The 22,404-nt window shown below is 37.0% G+C and overlaps 2 protein-coding genes across 2 annotated transcripts; both read left to right on the plus strand.

The window, feature by feature from the left end:
* Window positions 1-1,925: 1,925 nt before the first annotated feature.
* On the plus strand, window positions 1,926-2,546 carry LOC121025556 (olfactory receptor 1102-like). The gene has a single exon (XM_040468094.1). The coding sequence runs from the start codon at window positions 1,926-1,928 to the stop codon at window positions 2,544-2,546; it is 621 nt and encodes a 206-aa protein (XP_040324028.1).
* A 17,027-nt stretch (window positions 2,547-19,573) lies between these two features.
* Window positions 19,574-20,479, plus strand: LOC121025557 (olfactory receptor 10A4-like). The gene has a single exon (XM_040468095.1). The coding sequence runs from the start codon at window positions 19,574-19,576 to the stop codon at window positions 20,477-20,479; it is 906 nt and encodes a 301-aa protein (XP_040324029.1).
* The last annotated feature ends 1,925 nt before the right edge of the window (window positions 20,480-22,404 follow it).

Genomic DNA, 22,404 nt, shown 5'->3' on the forward strand with positions numbered 1-22,404 from the left:
GAGGACTGGCAGGTGCCAGAGCAGTTTTTAGAGAGGAGCAGGCTCCAGAGGAACAATTTAACAATTATCGTAGAAGTTTGTAAAAGTTTATTTGGCTTTCCCAGTGCATGCTTTCTGAGTATTGACCATGACCATACTTAACACCTTACAAGTATCTTCCTACAGACTCTCATTGGATATTTACAGCAGTCCTGTGAGATCAGAAAAGCAAGTGTTATTCCCATTTTACAAATGAAGATCTTATGACTCAGAAAGGACTTCCTGAAGACTATAGACCTAAAATAATATGGAATCTGATTTCAAACCCAGGTGTTCTGACACTAAATCCAATAATGTAAATCCTTTGTGCAATGCTATATATTGTTCTTCACTATCCCAGCTCTTAACAGGAAAAACAGTATTAAAATAAAATACAGTTAGACATTGGCCATCTCCCTGATTAAGAGAAAAGATAGAAATGGCCCTAAGAATTCAACCTCGTAATTTTTCAAAGAGCTGTGGGTGAAGCAGCCCCCTATGTTCTGATAAGGACATGGGTTCCATGTTTATGAAAAAGGAGATGTCAGAGGCTGTTATCTCCTCCAATTGGGAGGAATACTGTGGACAGGACACCTGGGTCCAGTTCTGGCACTTAAACCAAATCTCTGGGAAACTATGGGCAGTTTGCCTTCTCTTTTGAGGCCCTGACTTCTGGGTTTCTCCATCTTTAAATAAGTATTAGATGAACGTGGTAGATCTCACTGCCACAACACACTGGAGAATTACAACACAATGATTGGTAACAGGAGCTCAATTAGGAAGGGATACTTAGCAGGGGGCAAGTGGGACAATCTAAGAGGCTTGCATGTGGTTTCAAGAGACCTACCAGAAGTTCCTGATATTTCCCACATGCTTAGTGTATGCTAGGTGCTTTGCATGAATTATCTTTAATTTTCAGTCAATTAATGAAGTAAATATTTGGTACTCTCATCTTAAAGATAAGGAAATTGAATCTCATATAGAATAAGCCCAAGGTCACACAGCTAGCGCATCATAGAATTGGATTCTAACCCAACATATAATTGACCCTGGAGCTTGTCCTTTTACCTCTATATTATATTGTTTGATATTCCTCCTCCACTCATTCCCTGCTGTTTCTCAAACACACAGCTGATAATGAAAGAACTAATAAGTTTCTAGAGTTGCTCCCTTGTCTAAGATTTCTGTCCTGGACTTTATACTCAGGTTAAGCTTTGTCTGAGGACAGGTTGGGTGTTCAAAATAAGAGCACAGAAGGAGGAAGGAAATTAGACTTCATTAAGTATTTGCTCTTGCTAGACATTGTACACATACACATCATCACCCTTAGGTTTTACAATCTATCTTACAAGATTGGTGTTTTATCCCTGTTTACAGAGAAGATTCCAGTTAAGACACTAGTCCAAGGTTACAGAGACAATAAATGGCAAGGTTGAGATTCAGACCCATTATTCTGGCTCCAGATTCCATCCTTATGCCTTTAAACCTGGTATCCAATAGGCTAGGGGATGGCAAGAGATGCATAAACCAAGATGAAACCATAGCCTATATACACAGTATATTATGTCCTAGGTAGCCAGGGCCAGACCCTGCTGGTCTCTGTTTTAGGACTTGACCGGCACACCTCTCACTATTGTCATGCATGTTCCTTTCACAGACCTATAATGGCCCAACGGGTGCAGGCAACACCAGCAAGTTGAGTGAATTCTTCACTGTGGGCCTCACTGACGATCCTCACCTTCAGCCTATCTTCTTTGCCCTCTTCCTCCTGATTTATGCAATCACAGTTGTGGGAAACCTGGGCCTCCTTGCCCTCATTGTGGTCAGCCCTCTACACTCCCATGTATTTCTTCCTCAGCAATTTGTCCTTTATTGACTTCTGTTATTCTTCAGTCACAGTTCCAAAAATGTTGATGGGTTTTTTCTCTGGTTGCCAAACAATCTCCTCCTCTGGTTGTGGGGTACAGACAAGCTGTTTTGTGTTCTTTGCTGTCACTGAGTTCTTCCTCCTGGCTTCCATGGCCTATGACCGCCATGTGGCCATCTGCAGCCCTCTGCTCTACCATATCATCATGTCCCCAAGGCTCTGTTTACAGCTTGTGGCTGCCAGCTATGCAGTGGGCCTGATGAACATGGTGCTCCTCACTAGCACAATCTTTTATCTGACCTTCTGTAAATCCCATGTCATCACGCATTATTTCTGTGATATTCCTCCCCTTTTAAAACTCTCCTGCTCTGACACACAGATACTCCAGCTTCTCCTCTTTGCCTGTGGTGGCTTTAATGTGTCTGTGTCCCTGACAATCGTCCTGGTCTCCTACGCATATGCCTTCTTGGTTATCATCAGAATTCCCTCAGCCAAGGGTAAACATAAAACATTCTCCACTTGTGCTCCTCACCTGACTTCTGTCAGCCTATACTATGGACCCACAGCATTCATTTACTTGCGCCCATCCTCTGAGTACTTGCTAGGCAGGGACAGGCTAGTGTCTGTATCCTACACAGTGGTCATTCCCATGCTTACTTAACCCCATGATCTACAGTCTGAGGAACAAAGATGTGAAGGAAACACTTAGGAATGTTCTTAAGAAGGCCTCACAATTCTTCTCCCTCCACATGTCCAGATTTCCATTATGTCAAATGCAGTAAAGAAAGGGTAATAAAGGGAAGGACAGGGAGGTGACTATATTTGGCTACTCACCATGTCTCAGGCATTATTCTAGGAATTTTAAATAGCTTATTCCTTGAATATTCTTCATAACTCTGGAAGTAAAGTATTATTTTCATTTTTACAGATGAGGAATCTGAGACCCTGAAAGCTTTGGTTATTTGCCCAAGGTCATCGCATAGCTTATATGCAGTGGAACTTGGATTTCAATTCAGGACTGTCTGAAACTTCATTTCTATTACAATTACACTGTTTCACTATAAGACAAAGTGTCACACTCTCTCTTTATCCTAAGTCTAAGGTTTCTAAATTTTTTCCCTTTCTGGTAAATCTGGTCCCCCAAACTTATACTAGATTCAGCCCCCTAAGACCTATTTCCTTTCCCGTAGCCAATTCTCTACCTGGGGCTTTTGATCATGTCTAATCAGGTCACTGAATTAATTGAATGCCTATTGCATACAGAGCCCTATACCAGATGCAGGGGTGTAGAGGAATCACAAGGAAGAAAGCTATGGCCATTTATCTTTGGGCAGATTCCAACTCATTTAAGGAAGACAGGAGATCCCATCCAAAAAGGAACTGAACTATGACTCTTTATTTAAATAGACATTTGTTGATTTTTTTCTATGTGTTAAATGCTAAATCAGTTATTTTATAATCCTCCCAAGAACTCTGAATGTAGGTACAATTGTTGCTCCCATTTTATGGATGAGAATACTATAATTAAAAATGATTAGGGGCACCTGGGTGGCTCAGTTGGTTAAGCATCCGACTTTGGCTCAGGTCATGATCTCACAGTCCATGGGTTCAAGCCCTGCATTGGGCTCTGTGCTGTCAGTTCAGTGCCTGGAGCCTGCTTTGGATTCTGTATCTCCCTCTGTCTCTTCCCCCACTCACATTCACACTCTCTGTCTCTCAAAAAATGAAAAAACGTTAAAAATTTTTAAAAAATGATTAAGTAACCCACTCCAGGTCACACAGTTCATGAATGGTTAATATAGGATTTGAATCAGGCTTGCTTGTCCAAAGAGCTTATGTTATTTCCACTTTGCTATATCACCTCCTGGGTTGCTAGGATGCCTATCAACAACTACCAAGAAATATAAGCTGTCAGTCTAGGACTCAAGTCAATGGAAGCAGGATGGATTGGGTTCGTAAGAGAACCTCTACGAAGAGGCGGGTAGTTTGAATAAAGTCTATAAAGAGTGGGGAGTGGTAAGAATGGCTGAGGAATGAAGGGAGTGAGGGGAACTGAGAATCAAAGACTAAGATAGAAGAAGGGAGTGAGGGGAACTGGGAATCAAAGACTAAGACAGAAGAATCTAGATGCATGGAGGGCCAATTTGGCAGTACAGGCAAATTTAGAAGCAAAAGATTGAGGAAAAGGGGAGATAGTTGGGTAAACACAAAATATATTAAGTAAATGCCCATTTACTTAATGGCATTAAGTGGCCAGATGGCTGGATAGGATTTATATACCTTCTTTGAAGGTCTTACTAATACCCAAACAATCCATTACCACTATAGGTTGGGAAGTTCCAAACAGAGCTTCAATTTCCCTAATTTGAACCACGATGGCTTTGAGCATGTGGTTGCTTAGAGTTGTGATAAGGGTCATATTTTATGGAGGCCAAGACCCCTATAAAACTTTACTCTTTCCTCTGTCTAAATTTCACACTCCTTAAATTGGCTAGCCAACCAACAAATTTGAGCCCTTGGTCACAAGGGGCCACCAAGGGATTACTTCCTCACTCAAAATTTGTGTTCAAAGTAGGTTTGGGCAAGATCTAAACAAGTATGACTTAGTGAAGTCACTTCAAGTCTAAAGGCAGCCAGACATAAAGGAGGATTTTTGCATGTTGACCCCTTGCTGGAAATTCCTCTGTCCTAGAGCAGACTTTTCTCTATTTTATCATTTGCCTGGACCATTGCAGTAGCTTCCTAACTGGTCTCACTGCTTCCAGGCTCGACCCTGACTGATTTGTTCTCTACACTGCTGCCTTATGATTATTCTAAGCAGAAATCTGACCACATCACTGTTCTACTTTAAACTTTTCAGTGGATCTTAATTGTCCTGGGAAAAAAGCCCAAGTCCCTTAACTTACAAGGCTTACACAATCAGAATCTTACCTCTCAAACCTTATCTTTTAAAGCCTCTTTTCCCTTCCCTGCATGTGATATCCTCCCCTTTGCACTTACAACTTTCCTCATTTACAAAGCCCTTGCTTTTCATCAGTGAAAACTCCTCCTCTTATCTCTAATCAAAAATATTTACTCCTTCCTTGGAATTTAAGGACCGGTGATTGTAGCATGCAAGCATCCTATACTCCTATACTGCCTTATTCTAGTCCACTTTTCTTATAACAATATCTTGACTCATCTACTAGATTGTATGCCTTGGAGAGGAAAACCAAGGTGTCTCAGAGCTATGTAACCTGGTGCCTGGGATTAAGTTGGCATTTAATAAATGTTTTTTTATGGGAAGAATAATGAATTTGTGTATACTGCATCTTTGAGCTTTGTCATGGGCATTTATGTCTAGTTTTGAACCCTCCGAAAAGTCCAGAGGTGTGTTAATAATCCATCCCCTTTCCTTTTTCAATATTCTACCTCCTCTCCAATATTTACCTCCAGTCTGACCTTTTCTTATGCCTCTGCCCCAAGCATTATAACTCAGCATTTGCAAATCCATTGCTTTCTATTGATTTGATGTACGTGTATGTGTATGTGTGTTGTATTCCTAACAAATTAAAGTTCTTTCAAGAAATGGGTCACATCTATATTTGTCTTTTCCAGTAAAAGTTTTCCATGTAGAATAAGTGCACATTAAGTGAACAAACATGTGCCTGTAGTACATAGTTGATGCAGAATTGAAGAGGGTTTGTGTGGAGTTCAAACCAGGGCAGAGATAACTAGCTATGATTTTAAGAAAGAAATAGGGGGTTAGCACTTATTGTGGGCCTACTAAATGCCAGACAGTATGACAGATCCTCAGATTATCTCATCTAATCATCACAGCAACCTGATTTAAAATTTTTTTTTTAATTGAAACTTTGTTTTTAGAGCAGTTTTAGGCTCACAGCAAAACTGAGGGGAAGGTACAGAGAGTTCCCATATTCTTTCTGCCCCTACATACACATAGCTGCACCCCCAACCATTACCGACATCCCACAGCAGAGTGGTACATTTGTTACAGTTGTTGAACCTGCATTGACACATCATAATCCAAAAGCCATGGTTTACATGAAAGTTCACTCTCGGTGTTGTACATTCTGTGGGCTCAACAACCTAATTTTATCTTGATTTTACACATGAGAAAAAGGAGGTGGTGATGTGCTCAGTCACACAGACACAGCCATTATGGGATACAGTAAGAATTTCAAACTGACGACTAAATCCAGAGCTCGTGTGTTTAACTATTTTACCAGTCTGCAATGGGGTGATCATTTCCCTTTTCTGAAATCTTAGATTTGTGATACGCACTATGTCATCAAGGCATTGTGAGGTGAACACTGGAATGAGGGAATAGCAACATATTTTGTTTAGATTGAGTTCTCACATAACATATCTGAGGTACACAGAAAAGAAAAGGAAGAAGGCAGGCAGGAAGGAGGGGAGTCAGGGAGAGAGAAAGGGAAGGAGGGAAGGAGGGAGAATGGAAGAAAAGGAGGAAAGAAAGAATACCCTGAAAAGTCTTACCATTCCATTCTTTCAGAAAGTGTACATGTGGGAGTGGAGGGTCACCACATCATCTCATCTCTTCTTAGGACTCGTTCCTGAAACTAGACCCAGGTAGGAGAAAGAGAATTTTTCAGTTTCTTGCTCAGATATTCCAGGAAATACCATTTCTCATAGGAAAAGTGTCAAAACATCTAGAAATATATTTTAAGAAAATATCCCTTGGTAATGTTTAGAATCTTTAAGTATTTTATCAGTAGCTATGTGTTCCTCACCTTCATGAGGCTCCAGGACCCTAGATCCCCACTTAGCTAAATCAAGGATTCTGAGTTCTGGCCCCTGTCTTGCTCTATCATTGGTCACTCTACCCCTAAACGTTGAAGAACGCTCATAAGACATGCTCATTCTAGAAGGAACTGCTTTTCTTGGTGAACAGGATGACTCCTAATTGGCACTGGTCTTGCCTAGGTGATATGACTTAATCAACTTGATTTTTTTGGTAGTATTTCTTGCTTGGGTTTTATTCTGACTGATGTGCCTCACCCTCCAAAACTAAGCCATCTTGATGGAGGGGCTTGGATTTATGAATAATATGTATAGTAGTAATAATGACCAAACAAGAGCACCTTTGGCTGATTGAGTGCCTACAGTCCTAGTATCTATTGTTTTACCCACAATTTCTCATTTCATTTTACAGATGAAGAAAATGGGACTCTGAAAGATGAAGCACTTTGACAGAGCAAGAAATTTGACAAATCTTTACTACTAAAGAGGAGATTTCAATATAAGCCCCTCAGAAACTGATAAAGCAAATATGTAAGAATATATAATATTATTTGCCTCGCTCCTTGTCTGTAACTTTTTTTCCCCCTTCTCCTCCCCCATGGTCTTCTGTTAAGTTTCTCAAGATCCACCTATGAGTGAAAACATGTGGTTATCTGTCTTTCTCTGACTTATTTCACTTAGCATAATACCTTCCAGTTCCATCCACATTGCTGTAAATGGCCAGATTTCATTCTTTCTCATTGCCAAGTACTATTCCATTGTATATATAAACCACATCTTCTTTATCAATTCATCAGTTGAACAAACTGAGGGTTGATGGGGGGTGGGGGAGAGGGGAAAGTGGGTGGTGTGCAGTGAGGAGAGCACTTGTTAGGATGAGCACTGGGTGTTGTATGGAGACCAATTTGTCAATAAATTATATTAAAAATAATAAAAATAAAAGAATATATAATATTAAACAGCACAATTATGAATTTTGAGTTAATACACATACACACATACATATCTAATCCTGGGCCCCCAATATAAGATATACATTATTTTCAATCACATTTACAAAACTACAACACAAGTCAAGTATCAAAGGAAGTTTCAACAAATTCCAAACAAACAATATCATGTTAATAACATTCTCATCAAAATGCAATAAAATAGAGGATAATAAAAAACATCCAAAATGAGGATGTAGAAAAAAAGGAACCCTTGTACAATGTTTGTAGGAAATGTAGACTGGTACAACCACTGTGAAAAACAGTATGGGTTCAACAATTAAAAATGGAACTACCCTGTGATCCAGCAATCCCACTTCTGGGTATTTACCCAAAGAAAATGAAAACACTAATTGGAAAAGATATATGCACCTCCATACTTATTGCAGCATTATTTTTTTTAAAAACTCCATATATTTGGACAAAAAATATTGTAAATGGAATAAAGAAAAAAATTAATTACATACAAGTATTACTGAATGATGTATATCAGATTGTAGACTGTGACTGATGTGATATTTCAACTGATTTGATATAATGTCTGTAATAAGAAACAAAATAACTAAGTATTAATATATTAAGAATTCAACTCAAAAAGTTAGAAAAGAACTATGAAGCAAACCAGAAGAAAGTACAAGAAAGGAAATATAGAAACATAAATTAATAAAATAAGAAACAAAATTTAACAATGCTTAATAAAGCCAAAATTTAATTTTTAAAAAAGCTTACTAAATAAGCAACAGTCTGATAATCTTAAATAAGTGAAAAAAGAATCAAGACCTGAATAACCATTATTATCAACAAAAAATGGGGACATTACTAAATAAATATTCGTATTTTTAAAATGGTAAGGTTATGCTATAAAATATTTTATGTCAAATAAGAAACTGATGAGATGGGCAATTCTGCGAAAAAATACAAATCAACACAATTGTATTCAAGAAGAAGTTGTAAACATGAGTAAGCCATTAGATGCTGAAGAAATTCAATCAGTAACCAATACCTGTGCCATCAAAGATACCAATCCCATATTCTTTTGAAGGCAAGTTTTATCAAACTACTAAAGAACAATCTCTACATTATATAAAATATTCCAGAGAATGGAAAAAGAAGAAAAGTTCCTCAATTCATTTCATGAATTTAGTAAAACCTTGGTACCAAAGCCAGGCAAACTTGTTAGAAAGATGAAAAATTATACTCCAATCTCACTTTTGATAAGTCTCAAAAGTCCTAATTAAAATATTAGTTAATTGAACTCAACAGATGTATTAAAAATACAATAAGATCAAATGGGCTTGATTTCAGGAATTAAGGGATAGTCTAATTTTAGAAAATCCATTACTTCAAGTCAGTACTTTTAAGCCGACCAAAGAAAAAACAATATGTACTCATCTCAATGTGTTTAAAAAAATTAAATGAGCCAAAGCATAAGAGACTGTTGAGAACTGAGAACAAACTAAGGGTTGATGGGGGGTGGGAGGGAGGAGAGGCTGGGTGATGGGTATTGAGGAGGGCACCTTTTGGGATGAGCACTGGGTGTTGTATGGAAACCAATTTGACAATAAATTTCATAAATAAATAAATAAATAAAAATCAATAATAGTCCTTTACAGTAGCAAAACCAATTAGAAAATATAATTTTTAAGAAGTTACCATTCACTGGCTAAAATAAAAAAAAAACTTATAATCCCAAGTGTTGTTGAAGATGTTGCTTGCATACATTGCCGGTGGGAATGGAAAATGGTGTAGCCACTTTATAAAACAGATGGACAATTTTATTAAGTTAAATGTACAGTTACAATGGGACCCAGCAATTGCACCCTAGGAATTTGCCCAAGAGAAATGGAAACATGTTCACACAAGGACTTGTCATGTGAATGTTTGTAATAGCTTTATTACAACCAAGACCTGGAAACAATCATGAGCTGGTGAATGGATCAACAAATTGGTACATCCATACAATAGAATACTACTTAGCAATAAAAAGGAAACTACTTATCCAAACAAAAACATGGATAATTTCAAAGACATTATGCTGAGTAAAAGGCACAAAAGACTATATATTATACAATTCCATTTATATGAAATTCTTGAATATTCTTGAATTCTTGAATATAAAAATATATTATTTTGACAGGAAACATTAGTGGTTGCCAAGGACCCAGTGTGGGTGGAAAAGACTCACTTCAAGGGGCATGAAGAAACTTTCTGGAGTGATGGAAGTGTTTTATGTCTTAAATGTAGTGACAGTTACACAACCGTATACATTTGTCAAGACTCATCATATTATAATTGATTAACTTTATTGTTTGTAAGTTATACCTCAATAAAGCTAGTTAAAATATAGCTACCACTTGCAACAACAAGCAACACTATTAAGTAACTAAGTATAAATCTAACAAAAGATGCTTGTGATCCTTATGGAAAATATTGTAAGCACTACTGAAGGACATAAAAAGACTTTAATGAAGAGAGACATATATCATTTTACATATAGGAAAACTCATTAACTTAAAGATGTCCACGGTCACCAAAATTAATCTATAAATTCAATGGAATTCCAAACAAATTTGAAAAGGATTTTTCATGGAACTTAAGTTCGTTCTAAAATTCATATGAAAAATTAAAGGACCAAGAATATTCAAGACAATTATAAAGAAGCACAAATAAGAAAGACTTATCCTATAGATATCAAGACTTAGACAACTAATTAAAAGAGTGTAGTATTTGTGTAGAGAGAAGCAAACATATTGGTTGGAAACAAGAGAGACCCACACACAAATATAAGAATATAGGTAACCTTGATATAACCTTGATAGATGATAGAACAGGAATTGCAGATCATGAGAGGAAATGATGGATTAGTCAATAACTAGTATAAGAATAACTGCGTGTTTACATTGGAACAAATAACATTAGTTTCCTAATTGCATCATGTACATAAATAAATTCCAGATGATTTAATAACTAAATGTTTTAAAATTTTTTTAACATTTAAAAGAAACTTAGAATAATATGTGGTATCTAGTTAGGAAAGGATTTCTTGAATAAGACGCAAAAAAAGCACAAATAGTACATGATGGATGAAGTTGGCCACATTAAAAAACCCTCTACCCTTCTAGTTATATTGTAATAAACAAAGTTAATAGGCAGCTGACAGACCTGGAGAAGACGTCTTCAACAAATATATACCAGACAGATACAGATAACATAAATGACTACCTTTCATAAAAAAATAAAAACAAAACAAAAAACAAACAAACAAACAAACACCTAACAGTGGGCAAAATATTGGATGATGCACAGAAGAGAAAACCTGAATGGCTAGTATATATATGAAAACATGCTTTTATCCTTGCTAATAATCAGGGAAATGAAAATTAAATTAGCACAGAGATACTACTGCGTAGACTTCAGAGTGCCCCAAAGAAAAGCATCTGCCAATATTAAATGCGAGGAAATAGATAGTTATACACTGTGTGTGGGAATGTCTGTTTGTACACCCACTTTAGAGAGCAATTTGGTAGTACCTAGTGAATATGAAAATATGAGTATACTCTGAACCAAAAATTCAGCTCTTAGGTACCTCAAATAAATGCAAGAAATGTTGGGGTGCCTGGGTGGTTCAGTCGGTTAAGGGTCCAACTTCGGCTCAGGTCATGATCTCACAGTTTGTGGATTCGAGCCCAGCATCGGGCTTTGTGCTGACAACTCAGACCCCGGAGCCTGTTTCAGATTCTGTATCTGCCTCTCTCTCTGCCCCTCCCCAACTCATGCTCTATCTCTTTCGTGCTCTCAAAAATAAACAAACATTAAAAAAATTAAAAAAAAAAAGAAATACGAGAAATGTATTCAAGGATATTCAGTGCAACATTGTTCATAATGATTAAAATTTATTAACAGAATTGTCCCTCCTTTTCTAGACCAAAACAGTTCTAGATTTTAAATTTATAAGAATCTTTCATCCTTTGATTAGTCCATCCAGGGCAACCTCAAAGCAGGGATCAGAGAAAAATAATTCCAGCTCCCAGACTCTTCTTTTTAGCAAGTGAGGTATAAGGAAAAACAAATCCACAGTATTCCACATAAAAAAGAACAAGGTAGAACAACCATGAGTAAATGTATCAACAGGAACAGGTATGAAAAAAAAATGTAAAGTGGGGGGAGGAAAGCAAGTTGCAAAAAGTTATGATGCCATTTGTGCAAAATTTAAAACATACAAAATATTACCACATGCTGTTATGGATACATTCATATGTAGTAAGAGGACAGATACATAAACATGGAGAATGTACATCAACTGTAGGATAATAGATACCTCTGGGGCTCAAGAGATATTGGGTTGGGGACAAAAGGAATTTTCACTATACTGGTAATGTTTTATTTCTTAGAAAACAAGCTCCCTGACAAAAATAAATAAATAAATAATGCCTTACCCATATGCTGGAGCACTATGCAAATGTTACAATGAATGAGACTGATTTATGTGTGCAGATACAGAAAGATCTCCAAGACAAAAAGCTCTGTAGAATTATTATGCATGTGCAATGTCTTTTGTGTAAATATGAAAAATTGAAATGTATATAAATGCTGGTATAAGAATACAAAATTTCTGGAAGCACCCACAACAAACTGTTTATAGCAGTTGCCCTCGGGGAGGGAGACTGGTGGTCTGGAGTTGAAGGGAAGCTTAGTTAATCCTGCTTTAACTGCCTGCCATGCACAAATTATGTATTGTTCGTTAAACTTAGTTTTGAAAAATTTGCAAACTTGAAATCAAAGACCTGGTGCCTTGTGTGATCTTTAGGTTAGTATTCTTTGTATATTGAAGATTACGTAACTTTATTGGATTTTCTTTTAATAAAACTTCCTGCTGGGCCTTTGTGACGAGCAAGCTGGCAATTAAGGAAGAGGTGTCACTTTGGTGAGCTGTCCAGCTAAAAGATTTTTTTTTTATTTCCCTTAAGGCCAAGAGCTATATCTGAGACATCTTGGCACCTCCCCCCAAAATTAGTACAGGCCCTTGCCTGTGTTAGTAAATTATACCCATACATTTATTCCTTCATTCATTCACTCATCTATTCATGCAACAAATGTTATTAGAGAACAAGTTTCACTGCAAACATAAAGTTTTTCAAGTACTTTGTACTTGAAAATTTTTCTCTTGGATTTCTCTGGGATGGCCAGGGATTTGGGACTGTTGTTGTTTTATGGGAAATATGACTTGATATTAAATAACCAAGTCACACATGAACTTCAGAGTTATTATCCATTTGTATGTTTGCAAATACTAGGAAAATTATTTTCCTCCACAAATTACTTTTGATAAATTTGAATGATGGTGAAAGGAGAATATATTGTATTAGTGAAAATGACAATATAGTTACTATTGTCTGAAGCCATTGGCTCTCTTTTTCCAATGACCACCATCCTCTCCTGAATTGAGATAACCCACTCCTCCCTGGACTTCCTGCCTTGAGTCTCTTCCTTTGCTTCTAATATCATTTGCATAGCCACTCAAAATATATAGCTTTCTAAAATACAAGCATGACTATGCTGCTTTCCTATTTAAAAACTCTTTAATGGCTTCTTATTGACTTCAGGATAAAGTCCACACTCTTTAAGACAGTGTACAGGGACCTCCATCTTCTATGCCTGCCTATTTCCCTGCCTCTTTTCTGCCACTCCTTAGTGGCATGCATTATTTTCTCTGACTGAAACTCTTTCCATCTTCTTATTGGCTTGAAATACTTCTATTCATCCTTCAAAACCCAATTCATTCGAAAGATTAATGAAATAATAGATGAAAAAGTGCTTTGAAAAGAACAAACAAAAAATCCCAATGCATATGGCGAGCCCTCCAATAGACCTTCACTGTTACTAGTTCCTCTGCAAACTGATCCCAAAACTCTTTTCTCTATGTTATATCTACATCTTATACAGTCTTATTGTTGCATTCATGATGTTGCAATTCCATCACTTTATGCATCTGTCACTTCCGCTAGTCATTGAGCTCCAAAGTCAATAGTTCAGTTTTCCAGCCTTTCTTCATCTTTATATCCCCAGCATTTAGAGTACTGCTTGACACAGAGGGATCCAATATTGTTTGTAAACTTCGAAACCAAGGGATGACAATGACGGTGGCCTGGAATACCAGGCAATGGTCCTATCTCTGCAAGGACTCTGTTTTATATGATGTTTACATAGCATTATAGGATGTTCACACAGCCATTAAGAAACTGGAGAGAGGACTCACTAAGTGCTATACAAAGAAGTTTTACTACCTCCAACCAATAACTTTTCTGTATAACCTGGAAAGCAGGTAAAGCATATAGAACCAGCACTAAAGAAACTTATAGAACCAGCACTAAAGGAACTTACTCAGGAGGCCAGATGTAATCTGTTTACCAAGGATGGAAAAATGACAAGGTAACTGGTTTAAAACACTATCTCCGGCAGCTTGTGTAAGAGGACTTTTAATTTGATTATAAAAACCAAACTATAACAGTTGTGCTTTTAATTAGAATGTAGAATCACTTAAGGTTGACTGAAAGCTTTGGGGGAAGGGGATTTAGAAGTTTTCGAATTATATTTGATGATATAAAAAAGTAAGAGTATTGTTCCCACCTTTCGGAATCCAGATATCTTTGAACTCAAAGACAAAACTATCTTCAACTTCCATGATCAGCAGCATCATTCATGCTTCTCAAATATGATATTAGCACAGAGCATGTAGATTTATAGTTGATAAAGGCTTTCCCACACATCATCTCATTTGAGTCCCACAGCAACCCTGTGGAGTCAGTAGGAAAAGGATGATTGCCCCCATTCAAAGTAGAAAAAAACGGGATTCAGTAAAGGCAACTGATATACCAGATTGCACATTCAGTGGGAGATCCAGGTCTAGAACCTCGATTTTCTGTCACTAGTTCTAGTACTTTTCACATTGTACCCTCCCAAGCTACTGCTTAGTGCTTCCAGTAGCCTCTGGAGGCTGGCCTAGATGGATTGTGGCTCTGACCCATGTGACATGTCAGATATTCCAATATCCAATTTCACACCACTTAGTCAGCAGTCACTGAATGGAAGTTCAGGATGTCATGAGAAGCAAACATTGATCTTTCAATTAAAAAGCAAAACTCCCTCGGGAGCCAAACTTAAAAATAATTGGTTTTCTTGTTTGAGCTGTATCTTACCAGTCCCTGCTTACAGAAGGCTAGGAGTGTTTAAAAGATGGATACATTGGCAAGCATTATGCTCTTACTAAACCCAAAGGGGCTAAAAATGGGTTGGCCGCAACCACCTGAAAACTAAAAGTGCCTTCTTGTGATGAACTCTTAGTTCTTCGTTTTGGAAGGCTGTTGGGCCTCAGGGAAGTTAGAGAGAAAAGTATAATTGTCAAGAGATGAAAGGTTGGAAAGCCATGATTCTTAAGGTCCTATTGAATCTTTTTAAAGGATATATAATAACATATCTGTCATGCTGTTACTGGATCTACTGGTCAAACAACATAGTAGTGGTACAGCACACCAGTTACCTGTCTTAGCAATTCACTTTGGTTTCCACTAAGTATTTTGGGCTCCACATATACAGATGAAACCAGAAGACAGGCTCTGAGGAAGCAAGGAGCACATCTCTTCCGTGGGCTCATCATAGTCATCTAGGGATGGCTTAAGTTTCCAAACTCAAATGGAAGGAAAATGATGAGGTAATTATCTTGATAATCACTATCAACACCCATCTTGACCCCCTCTCTTCTGAAAGACTATCCTTCTTTCTTGCTTGAGGATCATGCCTCCACTTGTGTATTTCCCCATGCCATCTCCTCTAACCTCCTTTGAGACACTCCTTGCTCCATCACTTATCCTTTACATGTCGCTCATATTTCCTTCTCTCTGGACTTAGACTCTTTGGCTAGAATCTTGGTCAGGTTTTTCCTTTACTAAAAAACAAAAGCAAGAATAAATATGAATATCTTCTGTCAATCCTCTTTTACCCCTGTGTGGTTTTTTTTTTTTTTCTCTCTCCCCTTCCTTTACTTCACCCAGTCTTTTTGAAATAATAGCCCACATTCGTTGTTTTTATTTTTCACCCCATCCCTCACCTCAGTGCAGTCAGGATTCTTGCCCCAGTGCTCCAATATTCGTTGCACCCTCTTTACTAACAATTTTGATGGTTTCTTTCCTCCCTTGCACCCTGTGTTATCACCCTCTTGGTTTCTCCAACTTCTTTGACCCATTTAAAAAATCTTTTTCTACTCTTTCTTTCTCCAAAAATATGTGTGCTCCTCCTCCCTTCTCTGTCTTCAGCCCCTTACATATTTTGCTCAGTGTTTCCAAAATCAATTGTCAACACGATCCTCAGGTTTCTGATTGTTTACTCACATTATTCCCTCTTCCTGGAATGCCTTCTCTCTCTTCTCCTAAGAAGGTATTACTTTTGTTGGACACCCACCATAGCTCTGATATAGTTTACTTAATCCTGTCCTCCAAACTCCTTTTTGCTAAAGCAGGGTTTTTTTTTTTTTAACATATCCATCATGGAAATCTGCCTTAATTTCTTAATTTGTTGTTCAGCTTGAATGATAGCAATCTCCATATGGCTCCTATTATCCAGTTACCTGACAAAAAACTCCTTCTCATAATATAATTAGCATCTTGTAAATTTACATTTACATCAACATGCATAAAGATTAACTTTTTATCTCCAGGAGAAAGAGTTATAATTGAAATACATGTACAATATAGTAGTGAAATTATCATTATTCTCAGTTTTTTCATCTGAAAAATCAGTTGAGACAAATCAAAGACCTACTCCCAAATACCTGACAAGATAGTTGGGAGTATTAAAAATGATGATGGATCTAAAAGTTCTTTGAAAGGTATTAAACTCCCGACATGTAAATTACTAAATTGAAGGTAAGTCTTTCTTCAGGTATTCACGTATTACATATAAGGGCAGAGCAGTTCCTTCTCTGTTACTGACTAGATCTGAGATGCAAAAAAAAGACAGTTTACCTGCCTGGATCTTCTTTCTCAGTTACAAAATTAAAGTGTTGGTCAGATGATATTTTTAAAGTCCTTTCTGTCTTTAATAATCCATGGAAAGAAGTGGAAGAGACTTAACACTTATCATATGGTTCTTCCTTACAACTGTTTTTTCAAATATCCCCCAACTCTCTTGCCCCTCTTTTCTTCCATTGTTTTCATTTGGCCAAATCCCAAACCTTATTGAAACCAACTATTTGCCTACTCCACCCTGGCAGCTAACCCTTGCCAGAGAATATCATTCAAGAAAGCAGTTTGGTTTCACCTTCTTAAATTTATGATCTCAAAGATCAAATTGCCACTCCATACTGTCTGGCAATCATAGTATTTGTTCTAGTAGGATACTCTTTTCATTTCCACTCCCTCAAACCTCCCATATGTCCTTCTCTACCCTCACTTACACGGTCCTACTTCTTTGAGAAAAGAGAAACCGTTAGAAGCAAACTCCATCATCTTCCTAAGATTAAATCTAGCAGTGTAACTACAAATGTGTGTTTTATCTAGCTTTCCTCTTGTTCAAAAGATAAAGTGTTCCTGTCTTTACCAAAGATTAACTTGTGCCCTGTAACCCATCCCGTCTCACTAAGAGATTTCACTCCCCAAATTTTCTCCTTATTTACTTGTGCATCATCAATATCCCCTCCCGTGCTGGATCATTTCATTAGCATACAAAAAAGGTAGGGTCAATTCTCATTTCCTCTTGGTTTTCATTCTACCTCAGTGACTCCTCTTTTTCAATATACTTTTCTTGTCCTTCTTTGTCAGGTCTAAGAGAAAAAAGTGTGTTAAAGCTTAGTGTAAATCATTCTTATATACCCATAATTTCTCTGTAGGTCTTGTCTGTTATCATGGCTTGAATATTATCTATATTCTAATAATTCCTAAAGTTATATTTCATTCCAGCCCTCTTCTCTGGGCTACATACTCTCAAATGCAGCTGTCTGCTTCTCCTCTACACTCAGGATTCTCATAAACATCTCAAACATATTACCTCCAAATTGAACTTGTGTTTCCCCTAAACCTTTCCTCCATGTTATCACCATCTAAATAAATGAAACCAGTAACTCAAACCAGATACTCAGGAGCTATCTTTGATACCTCACTTTTTATTACTCCTTACATCTAATTTATTAGTAAGTCCTGGCATTTCTACCTCCAAAATGTATCTTGAACCTGTCCTCTGTCCATTTTTTTTTGCAAAACACTTTATTCAGAATTACTATCATCTCTCACTGAAATAGTCTCTTACCCGTCTTATTCTCATTCATTAAAGTTTTTCTCTAATTCATTTATTACACAGAATCAAAAGTGATTTTAAGCTCTAAATTTGATTACAATGCTGCTTAACATCCTCCAGTGAATTCCTATAATATTTAAGTTTATTTTTTACTTATGTATTTTTAAGTAATCTCCACGCCCAATGTGGAGCTCGAAATCACAACCATGAGATTAAGAGTCACATGCTGTTTCAACTGAGCCGGCCAGGTGCCCTCCTATAGTATTTAAAATCTATGTTCCATAGCATGGACTAAAAGAACCTAAGTGATCTGGCCCTTTTCTATTTTTCCTACACCCCTCTTCTTCCTTTCTCTCTTTGCCTCTTTCTGTTTATTTCTCTCTATATGTATCCAACTCCCCCTCTACCATCTATTGTTTTTTCTCCAGTTTATTTCAGTTTTTCTAAGACTTTAAATCATTCCCTCAAATCCTATTGCCTCTGTCTAGAATACTCTCTCTACCACCCTCACCCCCAACTCTTACATGACTATCTCCTTCCCATTTTTTTAGGTTTCAATTTTTTTATGCTTTTCTAGACCACTGCAACCAATATACCCCTCTCCCAAACACACATACATATAGCATATTTCCTATTTGGGGTCTTTGTTTTTTACATTCATAGTAGACAACTCAAAATTATTTTATGTGTCTCTTTCTTCATTTTTATTCTTTATTTCCCACTAAAATGTTAACTCCATGAGTGTGGAGAGTATTCCTGACTTGTTAAAAAAATCTTGACTTTTTCCTTATTTTATTCTAAGCACCTTTCAAAGAGTTTAATACATAGTAGGCACTTAATATTGTTGAATGGATTAATGAATGTATTAAATAACTAACACGGACCAGTGATTGTGAAAAACATGTAATACAAACCTATATGCTATTCCACAGATGGGGTAACTGGCTGTCAGATAAGTGATGTGATTTGCTCAAAGGCACACAGCCATTAAGTAGCAGAGCTGGAATTTGAATTCAAGTAGGACTTTTTTTACTATAACTAACCATCACCCTACTATCAGTAGTTCCCTTTCTTGCCACTATGCTTCCTCTAGTAATGTTTAGAGAACTTATTATCAAATAAGTTTTAAGGATTAAACATCCTTCGACATAACGAATTTCAATTCATATAATTTAATTGGTAAGGACTTTCTAAAACAGGAAACAGATTTGATCATAGACCTTACACAATTTACACATAAGTGATTCAGAATACTCACTACTGATAAAAACACCAGGAAAACTGTAGGAAAAAAAACAGAATAATATCTCCAAGGATAGAACACTTTTCCCTCTGTTTTTTTTTTAAATAAATATGAGGAAAATGTGCATATTTATGTGTCACAGTCACAGTTTCAAGGCCCCATACATTCTATATATTATGGGGGAATTGAAGTCATGGATTAGCTTTCCAAATGGATCTTGGGGAGACTGTGGTCAAATTTATTAATTAAGATTAAGAATCTTGAACTTCCAGAAGAAGGCAACTATGCTTGATATGTATGATGCTTCTAAGCAGTTTGATCAAAAATAATATTTGATCAATGGTCATTCTTTATATTTATATTTTTTATTTTTAGATCTAAGTCATGGCTAGCAATGAAGAAGAAAATATGACTCAAATTTCAGAATTCATCCTTTTGGGTTTTGGGGATCTTCATGGCCTTCAGTTTCTTCTTTTTGGGGTATTTCTGGTCATCTATGTGGTGACTGTCATAGGCAACATTGTAATCTTAACTGTGGTGTCAGCTGATCGCTCCCTTCACACCCCCATGTATTTCTTTCTTGGCCATTTCTCCTTCCTAGAGATTGGCTACACCACTACCATTGAGCCCATGATGCTGAGGACATTGTTATCAGCTCACGTGCCTATTTCTTTCCCAGGATGTGCTTGCCAGTTTTATTTTTTTGCTGCTCTAGTAGCCACAGAATGCTTCTTCCTGGCTGTAATGTCGTATGATCGCTACATAGCCATCTGTAACCCATTGCATTACTCCAGCATAATGGACTATCGGGGTTGCTTACAGCTAGCTGGTGCCTCTTGGGTGGCTGGATTTCTGGCACCCATCCTTCTCATGATCCTCACTTTTCAGTTAACATTCTGCACGACCAATGAGATTGACCACTTCTTCTGTGATTTGAAGCCCATCATGAAACTGGCCTGCACTGATACTCAAGTAGCTGAGATGACCTCTTTTATATGTACCTCTTTATTTGCCCTTGGCCCCTTCATGCTAACTCTAGCATCTTATACTCACATCATCTCCACCATTCTGAGGATCCCTTCTACCACAGGGAAGCAGAGGGCCTTCTCCACCTGTTCCTCCCATCTGATAGTGGTCAGTCTGTATTATGGAACACTGGGCATTGTCTATGGCTTCCCATCAGGGCCACAGTATGAAGACTTATTGAAGTTGCTTTCCCTTCTGTATACAGTGCTCACCCCTGCTCTCAACCCTATTATTTACACCCTAAGAAACAAGGATGTAAAAGTCGCTCTGGGAAAATTGGTGAAATGAGGAATGTAGACCTCACTAAAAGAAAGTTTGATTTTTCTAGTTGTTCTTGGCACTTTCTGAAAACTCTGGCAAAGTGGAAATCTTTCTACAGTGTCAAGAATAGTTACTATGAAATTGATGAGTTTTCCTTTGTTTCATCAACTTTATCCACATTAACGAACAAAAAGTGTGTTAAACTTTGATTTGCTGGATATTATGTAGGTTCTAGGCACTGTGCTAAGTTCTTTGCATGGACTATTGTGCTAAAGTCTCATAGCAACACTGTGAGGTAGCTACTGTTATTTTCCCAGTTTTACAGATATCACAACTGAGTCCCAGAAATTGATTCACTTGTTCAAAACAATCCAGCCAGACAGTAATAATACCAAAATAACAATTTGGATCCAAGGTCTGTTTAGCACCAAATCCATGATTTTTCTACTAACTCAGGGGAGCTCAGAATCTTGGAGTGCCCAAAAGGGTTGTCTTGGACCATAGAGGACATTACTGTAGATGACTTGTCTTAGGAAAACATGAGTTAGATGTAAAGTGAGAAGAAGTAGAAACATAATGTAATGCAATCTAAATCCAAATCTGTCTCTTTTTCCCACCTAAAGTCTTGATAAAAATGCATGAGTTAAAAATGTCATGGGATTAAAATTCATTTTAGTTTCTCATTGCAGGATTATTTATTAAAATAAAATGTTAAAATAAACTTAAATGGCTCAATAAGTTAAATTACATCCACACAATGGAATACAGTACATCCATAAACAAACAAAAACAGCATAAAAGAATGAGTAAGCTCCACATGTGCTAATATGGAAAGAGTTCCCTGGTATATTGTAAGTACAACAAAGTGTAGTGCAGTGTGTATAGTATGATACCATTTGTGTAACAAAAGGTAAAACAAATAATATTTATACTTAATTATAGATGTATAGACTATTGAGGAATATGAATTCAGTGAAATTAATTGCTTCTTGGAAGAGAAATTAGGTGGAGTGGAAGTGTACCTTTTGAGGTGGGAATCATGTAAATAAATTACTTACAGAAAAGTCATCAAAGTTTAACATATCATTGTAAATTATACAAGAAGTAGAATTATTTTATTTTATTCTTTATTTTTTAAAATTTATATCCAAATTAGTTACCATATAGTGCAACAATGATTTCAGGAGTAGATTCCTTAATGCCCCTTACCCATTTAGCCCATCCCCCCTCCCACAACCCCTCCAGCAACCCTGAGTTTGTTCTCCATATTTATGAGTCTTCTGTTTTGTCCCCCTCCCTGTTTTTATATTATTTTTGTTTCCCTTCCCTTATGTTCATCTGTTTTGTCTCTTAAAGTCCTCATATGAGTGAATTCATATGATTTTTGTCTTTCTCTAAGAGAATTGTTAAACAGCCCACTTTTTAAATTTTTTATTTATTTTTATTTTTTTTAATATGAAATTTATTGTCAAATTGGTTTCCATACAACACCCAGTGCTCATCCCAAAAGGTGTCCTCCTCAATACCCGTCACCCACCCCCCATCAACCCTCAGTTTGTTCTCAGTTTTTAAGAGTCTCTTATGCTTTGGCTCCCTCCCTCTCTAACCTCTTTTTTTTTTCTTCCCCTTCCTCATGGACTTCTGTTAAGTTTCTCAGGATCCACATAAGAGTGGAAACATATGGTATCTGTCTTTCTCTGTATGGCTTATTTCACTTAGCATAACACTCTTCAGTTCCATCCACGTTGCTAAAAAGGGCCATATTTCATTCTTTCTCATTGCCACGTAGTACTCCATTGTGTATATAAACCACAATTTCTTTATCCATTCATCAGTTGATGGACATTTAGGCTCTTTCCATAATTTGGCTATTGTTGAAAGTGCTGCTATAAACATTGGGGTACAAGTGCCCCTATGCACCAGCACCCCTGTATCCCTTGGGTAAATTCCTA

This window comes from Herpailurus yagouaroundi, unplaced genomic scaffold (assembly GCF_014898765.1).
Source record: "Herpailurus yagouaroundi ecotype Mexico unplaced genomic scaffold, PumYag 67681, whole genome shotgun sequence".
Lineage (NCBI taxonomy): Eukaryota > Metazoa > Chordata > Mammalia > Carnivora > Felidae > Herpailurus > Herpailurus yagouaroundi.